Consider the following 26,357-nt stretch of genomic DNA (forward strand, 5'->3'; position numbering starts at 1 on the left):
GATGGAGAGAAAAGGCAGTTTACAGTAATGCTATGCAAAGGCCTTTTGGGTCAGACCACATAACTTGGTTGCTTGCTATAGTAGTAGAGCTTGATAAACATACAGTTCTGAAAACATCCATGTGTGCCATAGATCCAATGTATTCGTAAAACATTTGTTTTCAGCACATGCAAAAATCAGCAGAGATCTGCTGAGCACGCATACTAGTTCATGCTCTCCGCCTGACTCTGAGGTGCACCCTGGCAAAGAAAGCCAGGAATAAGACACTGTTGCCACAATTTGCTCACTTTGAATGGCCAGACGTTGGACACAGGTGGCTGCAATGGTTGAAAACAAACAGAAACAACAAAACCAACAAACCAGCCAACGCAAACAAAACCATGCCAATATACACTGCAAGATTATGTTTATGCAGGGCTAGAAGAATCAGTCTTTAATGCTTCTTTGATCAGAACTAGTAAAAAAAAAAAAGACAAATCCTTCTTTTCACAATTACAAAAGCATATTTACTTTTAAAAGTTGTAAATTACAAACAGTTACAAAACAGTAAGAAAATAAATTATAATTATCACTTTAGTAAAAATTCCAATAACATATGACAATCTTGACAGCTTGCTACCTTGCGTATTCCTGTGGGTAAGGTGAAGAATACCAGGTCTGGATCTCGTATTTTCCAAACTCAATCACTGAAGGGTATCGCCCACTTGTTTCACCAGTGTTTTTACACCCAATTTTCTGTCAGATGCAATAAAAGCAAAATATTAGTTATGGAAAAAGTGAAAGGAAAGTTAGCTTTACATCATCAATTTCACCCCGTGAAGGTGAGAGAAACCTGAAGTATTCAAATCAGTTGTTTAAGTTCTTCCAGCCTGGACAGACAGATGACAGAGTTTGCAAACAGACAAATATAAAGCAGTAAAAATTTCTTTCAAGGTGTCAAACAACTAAACATGAAGTTAAGTGAGCAGCGCTTACAAGTAAGAGCATACAAATAGATGGTGCATGGCCCAGTCAAGTAAGAGGCATAACTGTCTCATTTCTCTTCTCCTACAGCATCTAGTGTGAGGACTTCCCCCCACAGTTCTGGTTCAAACTGAAAGCTGTCCTTTTGTCAAAACAACGAGGGAGAAGGCATCAGCAGAACCCTTCTAGAGTCCTTGGAATTTCCTCGTAACTGTCAACAGTATACTAACACAACTAATCTCTGCTATCATACTGAAGTTGAGCTGATCAGAAAATGACTGCTACACTCTAAAGGGCTGGCAAAATACAAAAAAGAAGAAGGGGGGGAGGGGGAAGTAATTTCAATGCCACAAACATTTTTGGACTGCATATGAAAGACAAAGAAAGGAGGGGGTGGAAGCCATTTCCACAAGCAAATGGAAGCACAAAATAATAATGAAGTTGAATCTTTCAACTTGGTTTGAGTTTGTTGGTTAGCACACTCTGAATGAAGACTATAAAAAGGTCACTGCATTGACCCATAGCAGGTAAGGGCAGTTCTTGTACACTAAACCTGAAAAAAAATTAACTGATTTCCATTACTGAAAAAAGTACAAGACATACTCATTTATGATGCAATTTCATAAAAAGCAGCAGTTGAAACATTACATGCACCTCCCTTCTGCCCCAGTGTCAAAGACACTGGTTGCTCATTTCATAGAAACAGAAGAGTAAGTCTGTTTTGCTATAGGAAGATTCAGCTGCCATGTCCAGCCTCCTTGGCAAAAAAAACCCAAACAGACAAAACCCAAACACCAAAACAAACAAACAAAAAACCACCACACAGCTTGTCTACACAAGCTTTAGATTACCACTACATACCTTAAAGAAGAACATTAACACCAGCTGGTGCAAACAGTTTTAGTCAGATTTAGCTCAAATATTTTCACTGCTAGAAAAAGTCTATAGTATTTAAACTCAGTGTGTTAAATCATTGGGAAAAATGAAGTAATGAACTTACTAAACCCAGTTTCCCACCAAACAGTATTTGCTGAGACAGACTTAACTTTTCACAGCAGCTGCTTTATCCACAGAGGAAAATCATCAGGCACGTTCTTACCGACCAACATCCCTCTCAGTCCTGACCAGGATGTCAGCTATGCTTAATCTCCATGCTTAATCAGTGGTAGTCCTGTGTCCAAAATGCTCAAGTGTATCTTTCAAAATCTATCCCAAGTGTCACTTATCATCTGACCTATTCCAGAGTGATGCCTTGTCTCCTATCTAGGAGAATGTAACTGTATATACAGTGTCTCCCAAATCAAATTCACAGCAAGCATGATGATGCATTAGATCAAAAGGAATGTTTAAAAATGAAGATGAATAGATGTATGAAAATGAACTGTATTTTTATTTACAGAACTAACTACATTTTATGCAACACGGTTCTTACCTCCAGGGAAAGTTCTCGAGCCTGCTTAAATACTTCCAAATCCTCCTGTGTAACAGTGTCCTTGCTTCCCACCAGATATACATCCGTATTTTCTTGTTTGATGCTTAGTTTGATTTCAGTATCTGTTATTTAAAACCAGCAAAAAGTTTACTCACAGACATGAAGGTTACACATGCCTTACCAAAGTGATACTCCTAAATAGGATTGTAGCAACTATGGCTGTTATGACTCCCCATTTTAACTAAATTTGAGGTTACTAAGTAACAGAAATGAAACATTCCCCCCTTCTTGTTTTGTAGTTTGCTGTTGCATGAGCTACTTTTGGTACCTGCTTGTCTGTCTGTATAAGCCTTTACAGTCCAGTTCTACTAAATTGTTCTGAAACTCATGAAATGGAGTATGTTCTATCACTAGAACTACGCCACCTGATAAATTCCAGCATACTCTACAAGGTAAAAACAAAAATACGAGGAAAAAAAGCTGCAGACCAATGCTAAGCTAAGTCTACATTCAAACATTATACATATATTTTTTCTTAAATAAAAGTAATTATAAAAAAAGGTAGTTCACAACAGTACAGATCAAGTGTTGTGGAGACTGTAGCGGGATGGAATTGTTCATGAAAAAGCAATGGAGCAGAGGGAGATGAATTGAAATGCCCACCATTATAAGCACTGACAGCACATGATCATGATGACAGCACTACTGCCAGAGAAAGGGCAGGGGGAGAACAAGGAAGTAGCATGAAAAGTGGCTACTCATGCGGTACTACACAGCCATAAGCAACATTATGAAGGCATTTGGGGCTCCTAGTGTCACTACAGATGCAAAAAAATAATAAAAAGGTGGTGTGATATTAGTCAGAAAAAAACATTTTGGAGATTTAGTCAGCATCAGATAAAAGGTCAAAGTTTCATTGCTTTTGTATGAAAGTGAAGTTAAGAACAAGAGAAATAGCTAAGACCTATGTGACAATATAAGAATTTGGTTTTGGACGGGACACAGGTTTGGTTGGCGCTTTGACCTTTGCTTACCATCATCCTGATCAGGTTTAATCCTTCCGTCTGCCAAGCTCCCCTTCCCTGGTGAGGGGGTCCCCATCTGAGGGGTCACTTTATATTTTAATCTGTCTAGAATGCTGTGCTTTTTAAGGAAAGTTGTTCTCTTGAGGTGAGCAATTGCTTTAAAAGCATGTCCTCTAGACACACCCCATCCAGAGGTACAGGTATGAGAAATAAACCTACTTCTAACCTCTTTCTTTCCATAGAAATGACTATTAGATTTTGATGTGGAAGATAATTCTGGTTTACGACGCAAACGCTTGGGTGGTGCATAGTTTGGGTGTCCCTTTTTTCGAGACTGTCCCTGAGTGGTATAGATATGAGAGAGTCCATCAAAGAGTCCCTTTAGCTGACTGTTATTAAGAAGGCTACTAAAGGAAGGTACGCTTGACCGACTGGAAGAGCTTTGGGGAGAGTTAGAAGAAGTGCTGGATTTTTGCGAACTGGGGCTCTGACCAGAGATGGGGGTTGGGGGTAGAAGCGAAGAAGGTGGAGGTTTTAGCTTTTGTGTGGTACCTGTAGCCAACACAACAGAAGTGCATGACTGTTTCTGAGAGACCTTTTTCCTTGGACGATAGTGCTTTGAAAAGTCTATTATTTCACCTCGTGATCTGCGACCATCAGGTGATGGTGTAAAGAACTTAGTAAGGCCATCAATGAGCCCTTTGGTTTTCTTGTTTACTTTAAGTGTAGAGGCAGATATGTAGGTGGAGGTGGTGGTGATTTTGGTGGTGGCACCAGGCCGAGTGGGGTCTGTAACAGGCAATCTGCTGCTTGAATCCTTCACAGATGCAGCATGACCAGATGAAGGTGTGGTACAGACTTTAGTCTTTTGACCCCTACCAGGTGACCCCCTTCCTGTGAATGCATTCACGGATCCTTCATCACTGGTTACAGACCTATGCAAAAATTTGGAAAATAAAAAACAGCATTAAAAATCTGTAACTACTCTAAATGCCAAGTACTACAATTTATACAAGTTACTTACGCCACTGTACTTGAAAATCTTTAAATTAATTTAAACACACATACACTTTTGAAACACATTTCACACTATGATACAACATCCAACTTTTTTTTTTTTTCCCTGTCCCTGCCCCCCCTTTTCTTTAAAAGGTAGTCCACAGTACATACAAATAGAAGCAGCTGGGACAGCAAGATCTCCCAAGTATACAGCCTCCCCACCTACTTTTAGGCATGGTAAAAGTGTGCTTCTTTGGAGAAAAACATCAATGAGTACAATAACTCCTCCATCACCATAGAGTTCATTGTACACACAAAGGAGATGCACGTGTTCAGTGTTAATAAATTACTGCATATCAAAACACTTAACTTCAGACTACATTTGCTTAAACTGTAGAGAACGTTGACTAGTCCTTTAAAGCAATACAGTCAGTTTTCAGGAAACTGCTATTTTTTCCACACTCTTTTGGATTATGTACATCAACACTAGTAGCAAAAATTACCATCAAAGATCTAAAAGCACAATGAGGTAGTTTGTGAAGAGCATTACAACAAAATCAAATAAATAGACTATGTTTTCTTTAGAAATTTTAAAAATAGCAAAAAGGAAAATAGCAAAGGAAAGCCAAGAGCAAAACTGCAAGACCAAGTGGTGTTTGTAGAAAAGCCGTAAACCAATCAGGCCTAACATGGAAGGTGTTAAGAAGGAAGAGTGGTGAATGTTATTTAAATGCTAAGAAGAAAAAGGGCATGCTGAAAGCCAGTATTTGTCACAGCAGAAGTAGAGGTTTAGCTGGTTGCTAATGACTGAAGAGAAGAACAACACTGAAGGATATGCTGAAGAATAGTATATTGTAAGTATATCGAAACAAAACAGTAAAAGAAATAGGTATCAGAAGACATGATCAAATTGCCAATCCAAACAAAGCTATGTAGTTGCATCAAATGCTTCCATTCCCTTTTCCATCCTGCTCTTTGAAGTTAGCTTATTTACTTTGCAGCAGAAAGTTTTCTTCCACAGATTTTGCCGCCTTAATTGAGATGCTGAAGTAATTAATTCCAACAGGTTACTTTTAATTAGAGATTGAACAGCCTGGGGCTACCATCTGGTTTACTGAACTCCAAAGGCCCACCAGTTTAAGAACTAGCCCCTCTTCCACTCACACATCCTTAAATTTGGTTAGCTCGTAAGAGGCAACAAAACCTTCTAAGTCTTTTGAATCCTTTGGTGCCATAAGCTTATGTCTATCACAAGATGTGTTCTCACTACCAGATGGGGTAATCACCACAGTGCCAGAGGCCAACACACACCTAGTTTTCATTAATCCTACACAGTCATTTGCCTGTGAAGGGCTTCCTACAGATGGTCAACAGGCAAAAAATTATTCCAGTACTACTGGACAGATTTTCTTTGTACTACACAAAAACAACTAAGTGGCATTAGCTAACCTTCCTGTATTTCGTGTGACCACACACTTCTATGTATGACATTGTCATCTTCTGTACCCCACGATCACTTTTAAATAGGATTCCATGAGGAAGAGTCTCTTCTCTTATTCTGTCTCCTAACCACTGTTTTTCCTGTTTCCTAAACAACTGCTTCCTGTTCCTCTATATAGAAACCACTGTTTCTATATATATTAGACATTGAAGTAATAGAAGTGTGCCCACAGTACTGCAAATATTCATTATACAAAGAACCCCCCAAAGTACTACTCTTAACATGCTCATGTGGCTCACGTGCTACGAAGAAAAGAAAACCTTTATAAAAAATTCATAATCATCATGCAATGCTAAGAACTTCTGCATCCTTTAGCATGACATTTATTTTAAAAGTTGTAGCTCAGAATCCCATTGGCAAAATGTAACAGTAAAACCCTCACAACCTTTCCAACCTTTCTTTTACATGTCTGAGGAAGGAGGAGAAGCAGAATTACTGTGTCAGACATTCCTGCTAAATCCACTGTGGGAACCCAAATCAGGGACATGTTTTTAGAGAAGTAAGATGGCAGTACTGTATTAGAACCCCAACCTCCAGCAGCTGAAAGCTTAGTGGTTTTCAAAGGGGTAAAACCAGAGGTGTAGCTAGAGATGTAGAGAATATTTTTATTACACATACACAATGGTATATAGGAATTTCAGTTAAAACACTGGAAGTTGTATGGCTATTTCAATGACCTTCAAATTCCTAAGTTATTTAGTCAGGAGGAGAATGGAGAAGTCAAAGAATGTTTCACCCATTCTTCCTTTAACAGCATGCTCTCATGAGCCACTACAACTACATCTGCTGTTTTCATGTAATGCCACACTTCATCCTTGCCCTGTACTACTTTCCTAGACCAACATACACTGAACTTTATGACAAGGACCAAAAAGGCAAAACAAGAGATCCTGGCAGAGAGAGAGGGGAAAGAGAATATAGCAAGCTGCCCAGCACCAATTACATCAACTTGACTAGTGTGCTGTACTCTAGTACTGTATTTTTTTTTCCCCCCTTCTCTTTTTACACATTGGCTTCACTGGCTCCAGAAATCCTTATTTTGCAAAATGCAAAGTTTTACAGCAGCTACTGTGCAACTTTGAAGAATACCAGACAGGTGTTTAGAGTATAGATAAAAATGGTTGGGTAACAGCCACATGATAGAAGGAGTAGCAGACATAAACGGAAAGCTTTTCAGCTACTGAGTTGCCACGGCCAAACAGATAGTTAAATATGAGAAAAAAGGTGTATGTGGATAGGAACACGTGATGGAGAGCAACATGCTACTGGAGTTAGCACAGAATTTGTTCCCGTTTAACACCGAGTGTAATGTCAACTCAGCATTTCAATGCTACTTAAACAATCCTCCAACCAAGCCTTAAGATGTCCAACTACAGTGTTCCCTGGAAAGATAGATGCCAAAAGAATTACAGCACTCTCTTGTCTTAGATAAACACATTCCTGAGAAGCAAGAGAAATTGCAACTTCTTTCCCTAGTAACCAGTGGCAGCTTAACAGCAGAATTCAAGTAATAATTTTTTCCAGAGTACCACTGAAACCAGAACTTCTGTAGTACTTGCATAGTTTGCTTTTTGGAATGGGTTTTGTGAGCTGATATTAACTAATAAAGTCATTTTTATACAACTTTTGAACAAGTCTTTGAGCAGAATGGTCTCCTGAAGCTGGATATGAGTAATTCACTATTATCCACTTTGTATAGACTCTGTACATACTTCAATCATTTGAAGTTACACTTAAAAGATAGCTGTGGCATATGTCATCATACGGACATATTTGCATCTGCTATAGGTACAAGTTTTGTTAAAAAATTATGGGATCTAGAAAAGTTAGTTACAGAAGTTTTTTCATCACCTTCTGACATGACACAAAAAGTACCCACTATAATTAAGAAGTTATTGGCCATTGGGCTGAAAGTCATATACTAGAATACATCACCTACTTGCCCCAACTTGAAATACAGTTAAAAACTGTAGCTGAACCTGCATCAACTCTTACCCGACTACATTTGCAGAAACATTAAAAAAAAATTAAAGAGAAACCTACAACATTCGTTGCTTTAGTTTATTTTTCGGTCGTCCAATAGGTTTTGCATATCGTCGCCTTATTTGGGCAGCTTTCTCATGAAGTAGCTTTCTCCCTTTCTTCTTTGGTCTACAGACCTGGCAAATCCACATCCCTACATAAAGGAAAAAAAGTTTAATTGTACACAGTTTATTTAATCTGTACTGCAGGTGTCTACCAAGATACATGACAAGTACATAAGGTCAACAAATAATCTTATGAACAGGACACAGGGAAGGCGAAGTGGACAGAGAAAAGTGATCCACTTCTACCCATACTTTGAAATTTTTGAAAGCAAACTGCTCATGTAAAGGGGGGAAAAAAAGGCAACGAGAATCACAGAACACTGTGAGCAAATGGGTTCTTAGAAGAATTTCTGTCCTAGCTTGTCCCTCCTTACACTACCCTAGATCTTTCTTCAGACACAGTTAAAATGGGGAAGAAAAATTACACGTGCGTTACAAAGTAATCTAGGCTAGAGTGCGCTGAAGAAAATACCATATCACACCTAGGTACGTTTGTTTTAATATACAGCAACTTGAATTTGTCATTCTTTTAACGGTAGATGACAGTGTCTGAACACCTATTATAGATAAGACTGGGGATTTGGGGTGAAAAAAAAAAAAGCTGAAAAAGTCTTTAGTGTAACTTCAAGATTAAACAGGCAAAGCCATGTGAGAGGTGCTATATATCAGAAATCTAGTTATTAGAGAACCTGAAGACACAGGTGTTTTGTTTGTTTGTCTGATGTTTAAATTGCTCTTACAAAAAGCGTGAAGAAGCAGGCTCTTTCCCCTGCTCTAAGGATTTCTTTGTTAGTGTATATACTCCAAACATTTTAACAGCCTTCAATACATTGGCCAATAACTCAATACACAGTGAATTCATCTGGTCAACTGACCACAGACTTTTACTATTTTCCCGAGAAATAAAAAAATCTCAAGTAAAGAAAAATGAAGTATCGGTTTTGACATGACTGAAATCATACTGTTTACCAATGCAAAAATAATTAGCATGCTCAAGAGCTTTTGGTCACTGAATAGGAGAAAAGATTATGAATGAAAGTATTTTCATTGAAAGGATTTTTATTATCACCTTTTGGCATTCGGGAAAGTGGTGGGTCACAGCACTCCATGTGGAACCCTCTATCACAGGAGTCGCAAAAAAGCATGTTATCCTGAAGGGGGGCGGGGGGAGGAGGGGGAAGAGGAAAAAAAGACTTAATACAGCATTGCTTGAAGTTGTACATCAGTGATTTGTATTTGCACATTTGCTAGGTATAGAGCTATGGTAAACAAAGAAAGTCAGGTAACACTCAACAGTCTAACTTACTGCATTTTTGCCTTGGATCCTACATGCACTGCATGTCTTGCATTCAATACACTGCCATCTTAAGGCCTTCACATTTGTTGTTAACTCAGGACAGAATTTCAAACATGATGGATGTCCTAAAAAAACCAAAATATTTAAAGCTTGAGATTTAAGATTGGTAAGATTGGTTCTTAAGTTCAACAGGATGCAGCCAGCACCACCAGAACCCTGCAAGCACCAGCTGTTTTCAAAACTTTGCAACACACTATTTAACTCATCTACTTCATACAAAGATACACTTTTAAACTCCCATAAAACTCCCTTATGAAGAGAGGTAGAAAGTTGACTTCTACTGTAACTGACACCTATGAATGGTCTATACAAACATCTGCAATTGTATTTTTATTTTCACTAGGTTATTTCCATAGCATATTAAACTGCCATTGGTTCTGAAAAAAGTATTTTTACAAACTTGACCCCACTCCCCTTTCATAGCAGTGCAACAAAGAGAGGAAATCTTTAGATAAAATCGTACTATTTTTCTAAATATACTAAGTATCTACCAGAGAAACTTAATAATCAAACTATATGCATTTTTCATTCCAACTTATTCCTTAATTATATAAAAAGAACAATTTCAGAACATGAAAAAAAATGAAGCAGGCAATTGGCACTGAAAAGGCTTACTGCAAAGGAAGATTTAAAACAGGGAGGGAGGGAAGAGTAGTTGAGCTACCACCTCCCACGAAACTGTATTTTATTCCCTGGTGGGACCACCCTCTTTTCATGGTAGCTTAGAAGGCCTACATGGCTTTTCCAATTAATACAAGATATTAGACGACTAAACACATACAGCACCTTAGGCAATACTGGCAGTGATTTTTCATGTATTCAACAACCTCAATAGAGTGTACCCTTAATCCAGAAAAGGTAAAAGCACCGCTAAATAGGAAGGGATAAGCGTTCCCAGGAAAACACTTTTTGCCAGTATTATATTCAGAGATTATCAAGAACATCAACACACAAGTGGTCAGAGAGATAAGAATCCCTGACGCCATGCTGCACTTATAGATGGCTGCAGTGATGCGATGCGCATGAAGGATGCTTTCTTCTCACTGTCAGAGTCTGGATACATGCTTTCTTCCAGGTGATGGTCTAGTCATGGTGATTCAGACTTTCTCCACCAGCTGTTTCTTAGTCCAAGACTGAGCTAAACCACCACAAACAAGAATACAGGCTAATCCATGAGCATCTGCTATTTTCGTCTTCTTAACGGACTGAGGAATGAATGGCAAAGATGACTGATGGAATGAAAAAGCCACTTTAATAAGTGCAAATGTCAGATTTTATTTCCTTTTATTGTGTGTTCCCAAGGCTTAATCCACTTTTTGTTAAACAATTTAAATTGTCTAAATATAGCTTATTCTCAAACTAAAATGCAGGAGTATAATCTATTGGTAAAGACCAATCAATAATAAATTAAAAGAGTAGTTTCAAAAACAAAGATATTGAAAAAGCATTGCCATTTGATTCTTAGCATACAGTTTCAGATACAGTAAATAATTTGTGATTGAAACAGAGTGTACACCTAAAGTGACTTTTTTCCTTGAAAGTGACAAATATACTTTGTAACTACATAGTTGAGTTTGATACTACACTGTTCCCTTCAATAAAGCCTAACAAGTGCTTCATTTAAAAAAATCTGCTAAGAAATAAGAAAAAAGCTCCCTAGAGTGGCTGATATTAATAATCAATACCACAGAAAGACTGTTCATCAACCATGACTTAACAACTATATTAACACATTAAAGTGTAATCATAAACCAATTACCTCCACATAAGTGCATTTAATTCCAGTTATCTACCCTGCACAGAAGTGATTTACTTCAAGGAGCAAGTAAGCTGTGGTTTAAATTGTTGATTTTAACTTTGCCTTAAGTAAATAACTGAGAAATATAAACATAAGAAACATCCACTCTCACTGATTGATAACTACACACAGATGAGGTGTAACTGTTACTTTATTTATTTCTCATTCAAGTAATTACACAGGCTAATACATTTGTCAATATCCTTAAATGTTAGATTTTACTATTGGACAAAAATTCAAGGAAAAAAAATCCATTAGTATTAAATGTGAAGATTCTGCCTGCAACTCAAAGTCCTTGAACCACAAATGACTAGAGGCTGGAAGAGTGCAAATGGGAATCATCACTATGCATTTGCCGTGTTCTTCTACTGTCTTTCCTAGGTATAAATTAGCAGAGACAGCACAGAAATTTTCTACTTCAGAATACCATATGGTATGGTTCTTTAATAGCTGATAATACTTACACTCTTCATTTCAGACACAAATTGACACAGTATAAATATAACAAGTAGAGGATAGTGCCTACCAGAAATGAGGTGGTAATCAACACAGGTTTCACTTCTAAAAGGAACTCTGTTTAACCACTTCTGAGTTTAACAAATTTCTGTAGTCAGTGAAATGGAGTCACTGTGACCTTCAGTGATTTTACAGCTAGTTTATTTAAATTTGAAAGAGCTGAAGAGGCAAAGCATATTTCTGGCTCTGAAATTTGCAGTATTTCAGCTCTAACTGGTCTAAACTGCAGTCGAGAACATACTCTCTTCTCCACATCCAGAAGCCGATAGATCTGCCAACAGGTTTTCAACACTTGATCAATCTCAAGTTTGAAGAGTTTCAGATGCTAATTTCTCCTGGTTCAATCACTTGACTTGCTTTTAAACCTCAGCAGCATCAATATTTTAATGTAGCACAAAAGTTTAACAGATTACTGGAAATTTAAACCTTTGAAAGCCAGCCATTTCCACCAGGAATACATATAGGCTTACTTTAAAAAAAGCTACTAAAAAATAAAAGCTTTAAAATTCATTCTTATCCATCCCAGTTAGAAAAAGTTAAGATCTGTGATACGTTGATGTGGCAGAAATAGGTGAGGTCAGGAAGTTAAAACAGAACGTCTCACTCCTTTGTGACTAAAGGCAACTCCTTTAACCTGCCCACTTTTGCTTCCTCATTGCAAATTTGCGCCTTCAAAGGATTTGACAAAACAACTAGTCTTTTAAAAGAACAAGCATCATATCAGTGACAACAATTATGTACAGTGCTAAATTAGATACGCTAATATCTCCAGTTATTTTTAACTTTGATACAAATGTTGGGAACTAACGTGTAAAATAATTCACAGAAAAAACCCTTGTGTTTGATAACCTTTTAGGTAGAAAGCATTATTTTTTAGGGTGACTTTAGCCATGAGTAGAGAGGATCATTGCACCTATCTCAGGCATGTAGTAGGTTTTTCCACCTGCACGTTTCTTAGGAGTTCATTTTATTCAACTAGCCAACATCCTCCCACAGATGGCAATAATGAAGACAACTCCCTTATTTCCTTATTCTTCAAGCACATCCTAAATCTCCTTGATAAAGCAATCTCTACACAGTCCTTTCCAAATATTTTCTGTCCCTATTCCTCTTGACCTGACTCTGATGTCTTTGTTCTGCACTCCAGCCTCCCCTATCCATCTTTGATCGATGACCCTCTTGCCTTCTCAGCCTAACATACTATTTGTTGGAAAGGACAGTACCCACAGGTATTCTACTTTTAGCTATTTTCCCCCCCTTTTAAAAATATTTATTATAGTTCCCCAGTAACTCAACCTTTTCCCCCCCATCCCTCCTCTTTCTAAAAGTTAACTCCCTTTTAAAATCGGTCAGCAGCAGCTCTTTAATTGCTTCTGTACCTCTCAGTTGGGAAAATGAAGTGGGAGTTTGATTCCACTTCCCAAGTCTATCAATTTTTTCAAAATCAGAAGACTGCGGAGAGGGGGTGGGTGAGAGCAGCAATGTTTGTTTTCATAACAGGATTTGTTTTCTCACATCTGAGATTCCTCATCTTACTCCTTTAGAAACTAATGTCCTGTGCAAAGTGACAGCAGTACATTTCATTTCCACTGTCCAAATACATTATCCTCCCCCAAATAACACAAAGTAAGAGTAATAGCAATGAAGTGTGCAGATATCCAGACAGGTTCTGCTTTCAGAATGCAGAAGCATTACCTGAAGAGATACAAGCAACTGACACAAAAACATAAAGGAAAGCAGACATGCCAGTAGTGGGCACTGCAATTTAATCTCTGATCAACTGAACAATTTGCTTGCTGTGCGCAACATGCAATTTCTTTATGTTTGTTAGACAGCAAGACCAGCTTTAAGATACACTGCAATGTGCAGAATTACAAATCCAATTACAATAAACCTCCACTTGAGTGAAGTTTTGTTATTTATAAATTGCATTGAGATTGGTTTTATTTTAGTTAGGCATCTGTAGCTGAAGTTTAACCATCCAGCAATCTGACTGGCAGCCTCAACATTTCATTCTTTATATCTAATACATCTAAGGAACTAATTAAAGATAATTTAGCCTTAATGAGGCAAAAAGAATGTATCAGTGTTAATTCAAATGGAAGCTGATCCATGAAAGTCAAGACTTCCAGTTCTAAAGCGTCTTAGACATACCAGAGGACTATTACACCACAGACGAGCAGCTGATACCTAAGATCACCTGATTAATGTAAACTCTGCGTACCAGAGTCTAACCAAATTTCCAAATATTAGAATACAGATTTGAAGATACAGGAAACCTGTAAACCATTGAAGGAAGACAGTTTAAAATCTATGGAGTTTGGTTTTGCATACTGGGGTGAAAAAGTCACTTCCTTACTTCACTGTTTAATCAGTGGCTTAAATATACTAAAAAAAAATACACTGGCTAAAATACAAAGAATCTGTCTGGGGTGACAGATTGAGAAGCACACAATCAAAAGCACATCCTGATTAACTGAAGACACATTTTTGATCCACACTGGTTTTTTTTACTCAAATACTTATGTAGCTATCACAGTAACCAAGACAGAGTATCTTCAGCACACCTACAAAATGATGATACATGACTCCATAATACACATGGACTCTGAATTCAAAGACACTGAAACAATACTTCCACTTCCAGCCTTCTCAAAAGCAGTGTTGGCTTACATAGACCCTACCACTTCTCTACTCATTTCCCTCCCGAGCACTTCCCTCTTCTTTATGCTGGCACAGAATTTGGTATATGGCTGTGCAGTGAACTGGACTGGGGAACTGATAAACCTTTTTGTCTTTCAACTCCATTTGTTCCTCAATCCAGTTTATATGCAACCAGGTGCCAGCACAAAGCGGCAGCACCACGCAGTCAGAACAGCTGAACTGATCAGAGGATTTTCACATCCAGAACTCTACAGCTGCACCAGAAAAAGCTTTATGGCATAGAGGTGCTAAACAGATTTGCCCAAGTTTCTTAGCCAAATCCCTCTGTGAACCAGCAATAACCTAGGCCAAGAACACATTTGGTATCAACCACGCACAAGCACCGCGCAAAGCAACAGTGTGCTACAGTATTTCACTTTCAAAATTAACCCAGTTGCTCACTTTAAGGGAAGCATCTGCATTCAGAACAGCCACATGGAGTCTGCAAGAGCTGCTGTACCACACAGGAGCAAGGTACATATGATCAGTAGAGTCACTATCTTGTGCCTGACAAGTAACAGGTGCCTAAACAGCTTTAGCTGTTATTTGAAATATTATTCAAATTCTCACTTGAGTAACAAAATAATTTTATAAAAAAAATTAATCGGATACACAAGATACACAACAGCAAAGACTGCTATACGGTCTTCTTTTTATTATTATTATTCCTCAGCTTCTTAAATGTTGCAAATCTGTGCAAGCAAAATTCTTGATCATCATTTGATGTCACAATGCAAAACTGAGTTTTCAGATCAAACACAGATCCCTGACAATAACAGAATTTCTGTATTTTGCAAGTGTGGTTTCCCTACTAATTTACTCAGCAGATCCATACTTCTGGCATAAAGATGAATCTGCACCTCTGATTTATCCAGATGACAACATTTTAGTTTAAAAAATAATAAAAAAGTCTCTTCCACCATCCCCTTTGTTTCAGTTCTCAATCTATGTCCAAAGAGAAGATGACATTCAGAAGTTGAAAATATTTTTAATACCTTACAAACAGACTTAAACATAAACATTTCTAGTATTTGTAAATTCAGCCAACTTACCACTGCTGCCACAGTCTGCACAAGACAACAGCTCTTCGGGTTTTTTTTCACGATTTGATTCTTTCGTTCCCAAACAAAAGCTACATATCGGGATGGGATCAGCTCGTGGCTAGATTTAAAAATAGACAGACAGTTAGCTTGATTAAGGGGGGGGGGGGAAAAAAAGTTTTTAAGACAAAACTACAAAGACAGGCAAGCCTTTCTCAGTGGTCTTTTGTTTCTCATATACTTAAGCTCAGAAAAATCACTTTTAACTGACATTTTGTTGCACCACATATTAATTACCAAGACAATCGTCCATTTTACTAACTTTGGAATAACAAATTTATTATTTTAATGTATTATTTATTATCTTAATGTATTTCATAAATGTTAAATTTGCCCATAATAAGCAACCTTGCGTACTAATCCGTGTAAACCTCCCCAATATAAGTCTAGTGTTAACAAAACCGAGGGAAATTAGAACTTAGGACATGATTCTTGAACACACAATTTCAACTCCCGAATGCAATCACTTGTTTTTCGGATGTAATACTGCTCAAAGATTAAGATGCAAACTGGCCTTTATTACAGATAAATATAGTTCCTTTCCACAAGAGAGAGTAACTTACAAAACCCTCAAATTTAAGACATACTTTATTACTTTTCCAACCAATACAACTCACACTTCCCTCTGAAACTACCATTTTAGGGTAAAAACACTGAATTCAACACATCAACAGTTATCCATTCCAGTCTGATCAATCCCATCAGCTATGATACACAATCAGAATAAAACAAACATGCAAATCTTTCAATATCTGGAAGCAATACACAGAACTGTCCAGAGAAAGAATTAAGAATTGATACAAACTTACTTCCCGGTCTTCCTTATCTGCTATGTGACAGACTACCAGAGATTAAATACCCCAAAACAGTTTCCGCAGTAGAATTTAGAGCTTTAATGAAACTACTTACCTGCATCATCCAAAATATTCGTGTATTAACGCCTACATAAAAGTATCTGTAAACAAATCTGTAACAAGTAAAATGATGTGCAACTATTTCCTCGAGTGGGATACTCAACAGAGTACCTCCTCAGACTGGCTTCTAGCAGCTAGTATCACAACTCAAGTATTAAAATAGTTTCTTTTGCAAATTCATAGTTTCCAGATTCAGCTAAGCAACACTGTTAGTTTTACGTATCAAAGTAATTATTTGTTGTTTTCATCTTCAATTTTTACATTTCCACTCTATGGCACAATACTTGGAAAGCTGACAGACTATCTCCACTTAACCTATGCTCTCTATTCCATTACCATTCTAGAAAGTGGGGAATGGTTGTTTTTAAAGGTATTCTTGAGAAGGCATCAGTTCTGTGTAGGTATGCCCTTATACCTCAACACAACATAACACAGAAATACTGAAACTAGGTTTATACTATTGAGCTTTAGGATCATCAAGCAGCAGATTGCAAAGAATACTGACACCAACAAGGTAAGTTGTCCTACCTAGCCAAGAAGAACACACATATCCTTACCCTAGCCTACAACCACTTCTATATAAACATAACCAGAGGCACAGTACTTTCTTCTGAAAGCTTAGTCCTCAGAAGGTCTGCTCACTATTCATCTCTTCACAATCCAGTTACCGGAATATTCACATACTTGCATACCCCAAAGAATATACATAAAAGATGACCAGAGCCAAAGACTTTTCATAAGTCTGGAGACGTCTGTTCTCTTCCATAAACTACAGAAGGGAACTGCAATATTACCTTCTTATAACTCAGAGGAACAAACATTGTCTGCAGTCCTTAGTCTTACTAAGACCTCCATTATGGATTATATCGATAGCTGAAATAATAAATTGCTACCTGCACAAAAATAATTGTTGAAGTTATGAAACTGGCAGATCTCCAATTTAGTCATGCTTCAAAAAATTAAAAAAAAAAAGTATATACTTTGTCAGTTTTGGCAGGATGGCATTGAATGAGATCAGTAATTCTGTATGTGGGAAAGGATATACCAATTACCTGCAGAATCTTTCACCTTCAGAATTTTTCACTCTCAAGTTAAAAACAATGCATAAACAAATAAAAGAAAATGTGTTAGTTACTATTCTTGCCAGTAAGAGATCATAATTCAACAGATCTGTCCTATCATACTTTTAAACAGACTTCTATTTGGAGCAAAATGATATTAACAAAAAAAACCCACACTACACCAATAATCATCAGCAGAAAAATGGTTCAGAGCCGTCCAGAGCTATCCAAACCCAACCATTCACTTGCAGCATCTTGTGCACATTTCTTAACTGCTACTTACAGTTTAATACAGATAATTTTAAAAGAAAGATCATTCTTTTATCGGAATTCAGTAAAAATCTCCTCTTGGCAACCATACCATTCTCCTTCTCTTTGATAGAACAGTAATTTAGCTATTTCAGAAACACTCGCTCTGATAAATAATTTACAAAACATCACATATCATTCACGTTATGAAACAAATCCAGGTCCACAATCTCATTTATCTTTCCAAGATTTTTCTTCTTGCTCTAGGAGAAGACATGGCCATTAGCCAACATTCATTTACTTCCCTATTTCAACACCCACCTCCCCCCCCATGCCCCCCCCGTTTTTTTGTTTTTAAACGGAAGGTAAAATAAAGGCCAAAGGTTGTTGGCAGTTCAAGGCTACAAAGACTGATGTTCCCATACCAAACCTAATAATAGAGAGCTTGCAAATTGTGTCACTTCACACAAGTTCAAGAAACTTACAGGCTCCAGTGTACATTTTGAAGCCATTTACATTAATAACTGCATTACAGGGTCTGATCTCTGAGCTACTGAAAGTTAAGAACACACACATTCTTGTCAGCACAGTAAACAAAACGTAGTTTCATACTGCTTTAGATCGCACAGTCAAAGCAAAACAATATTTATATTGGTAGCAGTATTCCTGGCTCACAACTGTCTCAATTAGGATAAACTAAGTGGGGGGTTTGGGTTGGGTTTTTTTGTTTGTTTGTTTGTTTTTTTGACTGGGTCAGAATTTAATCCAAACAGAAATGCATCTCCTACTTGTATCTCTTTCCTTAATCACTAGTTTCTCTTCTAAAATGTAGCAATCGAGTATCATTATCTTCTGAAAAAACAATGATTAGTCACCAGGAAGGTTAATTCAACTTTACCTCTTACAGGAAGCAGTATGGCCAGTTATTCAATCTGCAATATTTTATACCAGATGAACCAGTAATTCTTCTTGTTATTCAACCTCAGTTTAAAAGGAAAATAACTTTTTCATCTAATATTTAAGAACCACATTAATAATTTTGTTACAAAAACTTTAAGATATGATACCGGCTCTTTCACTGAAGACAGGTCTGAATAACACTTAATCTAGTAACATACTATTATTTCTTCAACAGAGCTAATAAGCTGAGAGGAATATTTCATTCTTTTAATTTTGGAAACAAGGTAAGTTACAACTTTCAAAAGGGTTTCATTTTCTAGGTCACTAGAAATTGTACGTCCAAATTTAAAAGGCTGCCCTGTTCAAATAACTGTATTTCCCATTGCAGTAGGGGCAAATTTGCAGGAAATTCATACATTATGCCAACATGCAGTTGCATTCAGAAGCTGAAGCTTCACAAAAAGCAGTCAAGCAATAGGATTTTAAAAAAAATATATACTATATAGTAATAACAGACCATCAATTCAGCACCTGTAAACAGGTTGGGTTTTTTACTTGACTTTCCAATTAGAAATTGAACAATATTTATTTAAGCATCATACATCCAACTGTCATAGTCAGTCAGCCCTTTAAAACATCACACACCCAGCTACTGCAGTCCATCAATCCTCTAAATAGCATTAAAACCAAGTACCATATCACGATATTTTTACTGTCACCAGTAACTTTGGCTCAAAAACCCTCATGATGCACACACTGTGATCATCTGCCCAAGCTTACATTCTTAGTTTTCTACAGTAAGAAAGAAAGAAAGAAAGAATTATGTTGTAAAATACAGTCCATGGATTTCTCAAATATATACAAGTTTTAAACAGTTGTATTACTTTACACTGACAAATGAATTATTAAGAGTTTGGTAGGAGATAACTATTTAATTGTGCTACACATATAGTACAAATGTTAAACCAGGCATTATTAACATTCACAATAGGAAGTCTCAAATACATCCCCCCTTCCCTTCAGGCGAAAATGCAGAAGCAAAATTACTCCTATAAACAACCACCGACTGCAGCTGATCAGAACACTGTCATAAAAGCTGTGTGAACCAGAAAAGCTACGCAGGTACATTTTCAAGAGACTGGCTTGCTAAAAACAGTATCACAGCCTATTTAGCAGGCCCCAGTCAGTGTCTCTGCTTTAGGCATTATATAAACCCTTGCTGTGATCTCACAAATGCACTACCTACCTAAAAAGGGCACTAAAAAGATGAAGGAAGATGCAAGGTCTGCAGCTCAGTTACTCTGAACAAAAATCTGGTATACCGTATACACTATGATTTTTTTTGTGCTGCATGAAAGACCCTACAAACAAATCAAAACTATCACAATAAGTATCATATTCAAGTGCCTGCCATTAAGTATCTAGAGAAAAAGACTGAAGACTATCAGATGGTCAAGTCTGAAAGTGACTGCCTTTCATCAGGAGGGCAATGCAAACCCATTAACGATTTCACCTTAGTGTGCCTACATATCCTCAACCTGAGCAATGGGAAGAGGAAGATTTCTGAGCTGTTAACCCACCATGCAGAGCAGGCATGAGTGAACAGCAGAACAAATCATGGGGATCTGGGGAGGGTAGAGGGAGCAAGAGGAGACTGCAAGTTGATGCGGCAGGTGAGGTGGAGAAGGATAGCATCACAGCTCATCCTCTTGCATGCATTTGACATAGGGTAGAAAAAGGAAGGAAGAGCAACCACCCACATAACAAAGGAAAAGAGAAAATGCATGTGTGACATTTACCATAAAGAATCTAAAATATCATCTAAATTTAACGTCTGGCAGAGCAGAAAAAAAACAGGGAATTAAAGTGAAAAGATTGGTGTTTTCAGATCTGGGTTACTGCAGTGATTAGAAACAACCATGGGCTACCCAAGGAATACTGTGAGGTTATCAGGCCTAAGGAGGAGGCTAGCCCCATGTCCACAGACTGGCAAGCACTCAGTCATAGTACCAAAGATGTCAGCGGAGCACTGGCTGCTACAGCAACCTTGCCTTAAAAAGTTCAGGTTCCTCCCCCACACCTCAACCTTTATTTTAGGATAAGCACATCCCCAAAATGTAATTTCGTAACATTTATAGTTTTAAACCCATTTTAGACAATAAAAATTTAGAATTTTTGTGATTATCCTAACACTTAAAAGAGAGTTTTCACTAAAAATTACAGAAATGTGTATACTAAATTTTAATTAAAGCTTCATCTTTTCAGTCACTTCAGAAAACAACAAGAAAAACTATGCTTAGTAAGTCTGTGCTACAGACAAAGGCTAAAAATAACTAAAAATACTGGGTTTGGTGACTTCAAGAAATGTTTTGTAATTGATTTTTAAAAAAAAACAAAAAACAAAAAACATGAGTTTCAACTATTTAGCATAATTTACAAGTTCTGAAACATTAAGAACCATTATCCTTATCGCTTTCTCACCATCTCCACATATATCGGAAAACCCGAGATTGGTCCACACAAAAACCATACTAATCTAACTGCCACAGTGATATGACATTTCAGAGTTCGAAACGCATTCTTGCAGGTTCATCACCTCCTCTTTGCACACACAGAGCAATGAGCAGATGACTGGTGAAGATGACTGCGAGGGCACACGTGTAAAGACTGTCTCTAATATAATGTTCTTGAATTGTCATCTTGAAAACTGGAAGTCTCACTTCCATCCTGCACTCCTGATGAGGTGGGAAACTCCTCAAAGTGCGTCCAAATGGACGTATTTCTACAGGTAACAGGAGGGGGAGCACTCTCCCTCTTCCAAACTAGAAAACAATACAACCTAGAACAGGGGAGCTGGCAACAATTACTGCTTAGAAAACAGAATGCAACTTAAGGCTTCACAAGTCTCTCTTCCTTGCAATAAGGAAAAGAAATAAAAGTCAAATTCTATTTCAAATTAGACTTTTGTCGTTTCATATAATAGTACAAGATATCAGGAACAAAACCAAAACTAACTTAAATTTATTACAGCTGCAGCTGTATTCAAGAAACCAAGATTAGTGCTCTGCATAGTGAATACTGCTCAACATGCAGGGAAGAAGAAACCCTGATCAAAAAAGCCACAACCCCCGCCCCAGGAACACACATGCACACACATGCACCTTTTCTAGAAAGGGATTTATTCATTTGTCCTGGTTCTCTTCACTTCACATAAGCCAAACTGCATTCATGTTTTGTTTGCAGTTTATATCCACCGAAAATTTTAAAAATCCACTTTCTGTTGAAAAACCACCACCCAAAGCACAGGATACATCTCCTGGAGAAGGGTGCAAAGCAGCAGCTCGCAAGTACAGATAAGTCTTCCATTCCTCTGGAGGCTCAGCTTTCATTTTGAACAGAATCAATTTATACTTACAGAGTGGAGGCTTTAAAACCATAATTCAAGTTTAACAGATACACAAGACTAGTGCGGACAGCCTAAAAACAACACTTTTGATATGTGTAGGCCCTGCTATTGTTTCAAAAGTTACTGAACTCAGATACTTTGCTTATTTAAATCTTATCTCTTCTGTGATCCTTTGTCAATTCCTATGGTAGTACTACAGGAGAAAGAAGGCTCTTTCCTCCTGAATGGGAGAGAATTTATTTCCTGTGTGGGTTTCCTGCTTTGGTCCTGCACCTGGGACTAAACAATTAAAAATGTATTCACATTTCCATTACTGTAGTAGTAAGAGTGTTTTTAAAATAATAAAAAAAGTCCTGTAACAAGGCTATTCATACAGCTGGGCTATGAAGAAGGGTATCCACAAGTCCCTTCTTCTGCATTCTCCACTGTGAAATTAGAGCCCAACTACAGATCTTGCCACTAAGAGGCACTTATGCCTACCAGCCAGGTTATAGGTATCTCAAATTGTAAATATATCCTATATACACTGCAGCTTTCTAGTTGCATCTTCCTGTAATTCTGATGACTGCCATCTAACTTTGGGCCAAGCAGTCTTCAAACTTCTTGAAACTGTCTCTTCAGTGGTGCTGAAGTGAAAAGACCGAGGCGGGGGAAAAAGTTAGTTTAGTACTTTTCAGCTGTTACAGATACTTGTGGTAATGTGTTCTCTTCAGGAATACACATTTATAAGTTGTCTCTATCAAACAGATGAGACTGAAAAGACCACGCACCATTAGTACTGCATGTAGACAATGTTTCCCAATTCCACATTCAACTACTATTGGGCTTGCTCCCTTCTTTCACCTTCTGTCAGGTATCCTTGGGAAATCAATTCAAAATGTATTTGTCAGTTAGATTTTATATAAAGATAACTCAGATGCATTTTCTTTACACCTAAGATGTAAAAAACTGATGTTGTTAGACTCATCCAAAGGGATATTTCAACAGCAGTTAAAATGAGAAGGGTTCCAAAACTTTTTTTCTTTTTCAACTCCAAACTTAAACCTTTCTATTCCCTTGCTTGCCTACTGTGAGACCAGCAACTGGTTCAAAATCCACACATCTTGAACTCCAGTTTCTGGCTAAAAAAGATTTTTTCTTTTTTAATATTAAACTCTTCAAGCTGGCACACAGAGTAAGCTCATGTGTACCAACAACAGGCTTGCTTTTCTTCATTCCTTCTCCAAAGTAGTCCGTTGACTCCCACAGACCAAAGCAAAATCACTACTGCAGATCCAACCAAGCAGATTATATTTGAAGTTCCATTACTCCTTACATAGCAATCATGAGCCAAAGTATGAGGTCATCTTCCAAGTGACACATTTGCTTTTTATGTAGCTCAAATTCTTCTTTTTCCAAAGTAATGAGTTTTCACTCCACATCTCCCTCAAAAAGCAATCCTTTAAATCCACCTAGGTGTCTTAAGAGAATCATACATTTCCCTTACTCATCACGCACTCTACCTCTGCCACAAAAATGATGCACTTAAGCCTTAAAACAATGACCTATGATTATCACCCTCATCATGACCTCATCTTCTATACCATCAACTACAATGCCATCTGTTGTGTTTGACAACATGTAGTTAAAAACACACAACATCCACATGATTAGTATGAAACCTTTCCAAGAATTTCACCTTTAAGTACACTTCTAGGTATTCATACAGAAGTAAACTTAACTACATAAGTATCTACCTTTCTACAAACCTGCTCATCACTTGCTTCTTATTTTCACCTTTTCTTCAGGTATCTCAGTTGCTTCATATGCTTAGGAGATTTCCAAACCTTTTGGCATGGAATCCATTAGTTTCCATCATATGTACATACAGTTGTGTGAATGGAATTACATTTCCTGACTCCAAATTCTTCTTCATAGAATAGAATCATAGAATGGTTTCGGTTGGAAGGGACCTTAAAGATCATCTAGTTCTAACCCCCCTGCCATTGGCAGGGACACCTTTCCGCTAGACCGGGTTGCTCAAAGCCTCATCCAACCTGGCCTTAAACACGGCCAGGGAGGGGGCAGGCACAACTTCTCTGGGCAACCTGTTCCAGTGTCTCACCACCCTCACAGTAAAGAATTTCTTCCTAATATCTAATCTAAATCTACCCTCTTTCAGCTTAAAACCATTCCTCCTTGTCCTGTCACTACCTGTCCTTGTAAAAAGCCCCTCTCCTGCTTTCCTGTAGGCCCCCTTCACACACTGGAAGGCTGCTATGAGGTCTCCCCAGAGCCTTCTCTTCTCCAGGCTAAACAGCCCCAACTCTCTCAGCCTGTCTTCACAGGAGAGGTGCTCCAGCCCTCTGGTAATCTTCAAGGCCCTCCTTCGGACTCGCTCCAACAGCTCCATGTCTTTCTTATGTTGGGGGCCCCAGAGCTGGACGCAGTACTTTATGTGGGGTCTCACGAAAGCAGAGTAAAGGGGCAGAATCACCTCCCTCGACCTGCTGGCCATGCTGCTTTTGATGTAGCCCAGGATACGGTTGGCCTTCTGGGCTGCAAGCGCACATTGCCGGCTCATGTTGAGCTTCTCATCAACCATCACCCCCAAGTCCTTCTCCTCAGGACTGCTCTCAATCTATTCTCCACCCAGCCTGTATTTGTGCTTGGGATTGCCCCAACCCATGTGCAGGACCTTGCAGTTGGCCTTGTTGAACTTCATGCAGTTCGCACAGGCCCAGCTCTCAAGCCTGTCAAGGTCCCTCTGGATGGCATCCCTTCCCTCCAGCATGTCGACCACAGCACAGATCTTGGTGTCGTCGGCAAACTTGCTGAGGGAGCACTCAATCCCACTGTCCATGTCGCCAAAGATGTTAAACAGGACCGGTCCAAATACCGACCCCTGAGGAATGCCACTCATCACTGGTGTCCACTTGGACATCGAGCCGTTGACCGTAACTCTTTGAGTGCGACCATCCAGCCAATTCTTTATCCACCGAGTGGTCCATCAGTCGAGTCCATGTCTCTCCAATTTAGAGACAAGGATGTCGTGTGGGACAGTGTCAAATGCTTTGCACAAGTCCAGGTAGATGACATCAGTTGCTCTTCCCCTATCCACCAGAGCTGTAACCCCATCGTAGAAGGCCACCAAATTTGTCAGGCATGATTTGCCCTTGATGAAGCCATGTTGGCTGTCACCAATCACCTCCTTGATTTCCATGTGCCTCAGTATAGTTTCCAAGAGGATCTGCTCCATGATCTTGCCAGGCACAGAGGTGAGACTGACTAGCCTCTAGTTCCCCGGGTCTTCCTTTTTCCCCTTCTTGAGGATGGGCGTTATGTTTCCCCTTTTCCAGTCAGTGGGAACTTCACCAGATTGCCATGACTTCTCAAAAATGATGGATAGCAGCTTAGCAACTTCATCCACCAGTTCCCTCAGGACCCGTGGATGCACCTCATCAGGTCCCATGGACTTGTGCACCCTCAGGTTCCTTAGATGGTCTCAAACCTGATCTTCTCCTACAGTGGGTCATTCATCACCCTTCCAGTCCCTGTCTCTGCCTTCTGCGACTTGGTGAGCTCTTGACAGTGAAGACTGAGGCAAAAAAGTCATGAGTACCTCAGCCTTCTCCATATCTTGGGTAACCAGGTCTCCCGTTTCCTTCCGGAGAGGGCCCACATTTTCCCTAGTCTTCCTTTTATCACTGACATACCTGTAGAAGCATTTCTTGTTGTCCTTTACATCCCTGGCCAGATTTAATTCTATCAGGGCTTTAGCTTGCCTAACCTGGTCCCTGGCTTCTCGGACAATTTCCCTGTATTCCTCTCAGGCTACCTGCCCTTGCTTCCACCCTCTGTAGGCTTCCTTCTTGTGCCTGAGTTTATCCAGAAGCTCCTTGTTCATCCATGCAGGCCTCCTGGCGTTTTTGCCTGCCTTCCTCTTTTTCGGGATGCACCGCTCCTGAGCCTGGAGGAGATGATCCTTGAATACTAACCAGCTTTCTTGGGACCCTCTTCCCTCCAGGGCTTTATCCTAAATGACTTTCCCAAGCAGGTCCCTGAAGAGGTCAAAGTCTGCTCTCCTGAAATCCAGGGTGGTGAGCTGGCTGCATGCCCTCCTTGCTGCCCTATGGATCTTGAACTCCACCATTTCATGGTCACTGCAGCCAAGGCTACCCTTGAGCTTCCCGTCCCCCACCAGCCTCTCCTTGTTGGTGAGAACAAGGTCCAGCATGGCACCTCTCCTCATTGGCTCCTCTATCACTTGGAGAAGGAAGCTGTCATCTACGCATTCCAGGAACCTCCTGGATTGATTGTGCCCAGCTGTGTTGTCCTTCCAACAGATGTCAGGGTGGTTGAAGTCC

At 38.8% G+C, this 26,357-nt stretch overlaps 1 protein-coding gene across 3 annotated transcripts in view; it reads right to left on the reverse strand.

The window, feature by feature from the left end:
• Positions 1-26,357, reverse strand: part of KAT6B (lysine acetyltransferase 6B) — a 124,587-nt gene that overhangs the window by 39,946 nt on the left and 58,284 nt on the right. The window contains exons 3-9 of one of the 3 annotated variants that reach the window (XM_068399121.1): positions 15,434-15,542; positions 9,314-9,429; positions 9,077-9,158; positions 7,964-8,096; positions 4,300-4,355; positions 2,396-2,517; positions 620-735 (exon numbers count right to left, since the gene is read on the reverse strand). In XM_068399121.1, the coding sequence (XP_068255222.1) occupies positions 620-735; positions 2,396-2,517; positions 4,300-4,355; positions 7,964-8,096; positions 9,077-9,158; positions 9,314-9,429; positions 15,434-15,542 (734 nt within the window). Of the gene's footprint in view, positions 1-619; positions 736-2,395; positions 2,518-3,429; positions 4,356-7,963; positions 8,097-9,076; positions 9,159-9,313; positions 9,430-15,433; positions 15,543-26,357 lie in introns of all 3 variants that reach the window. The other 2 variants (XM_068399120.1, XM_068399122.1) reach the window with 2 other exon arrangements.

Source organism: Nyctibius grandis, chromosome 4 (assembly GCF_013368605.1).
Source record: "Nyctibius grandis isolate bNycGra1 chromosome 4, bNycGra1.pri, whole genome shotgun sequence".
NCBI classification, from domain to species: domain Eukaryota; kingdom Metazoa; phylum Chordata; class Aves; order Nyctibiiformes; family Nyctibiidae; genus Nyctibius; species Nyctibius grandis.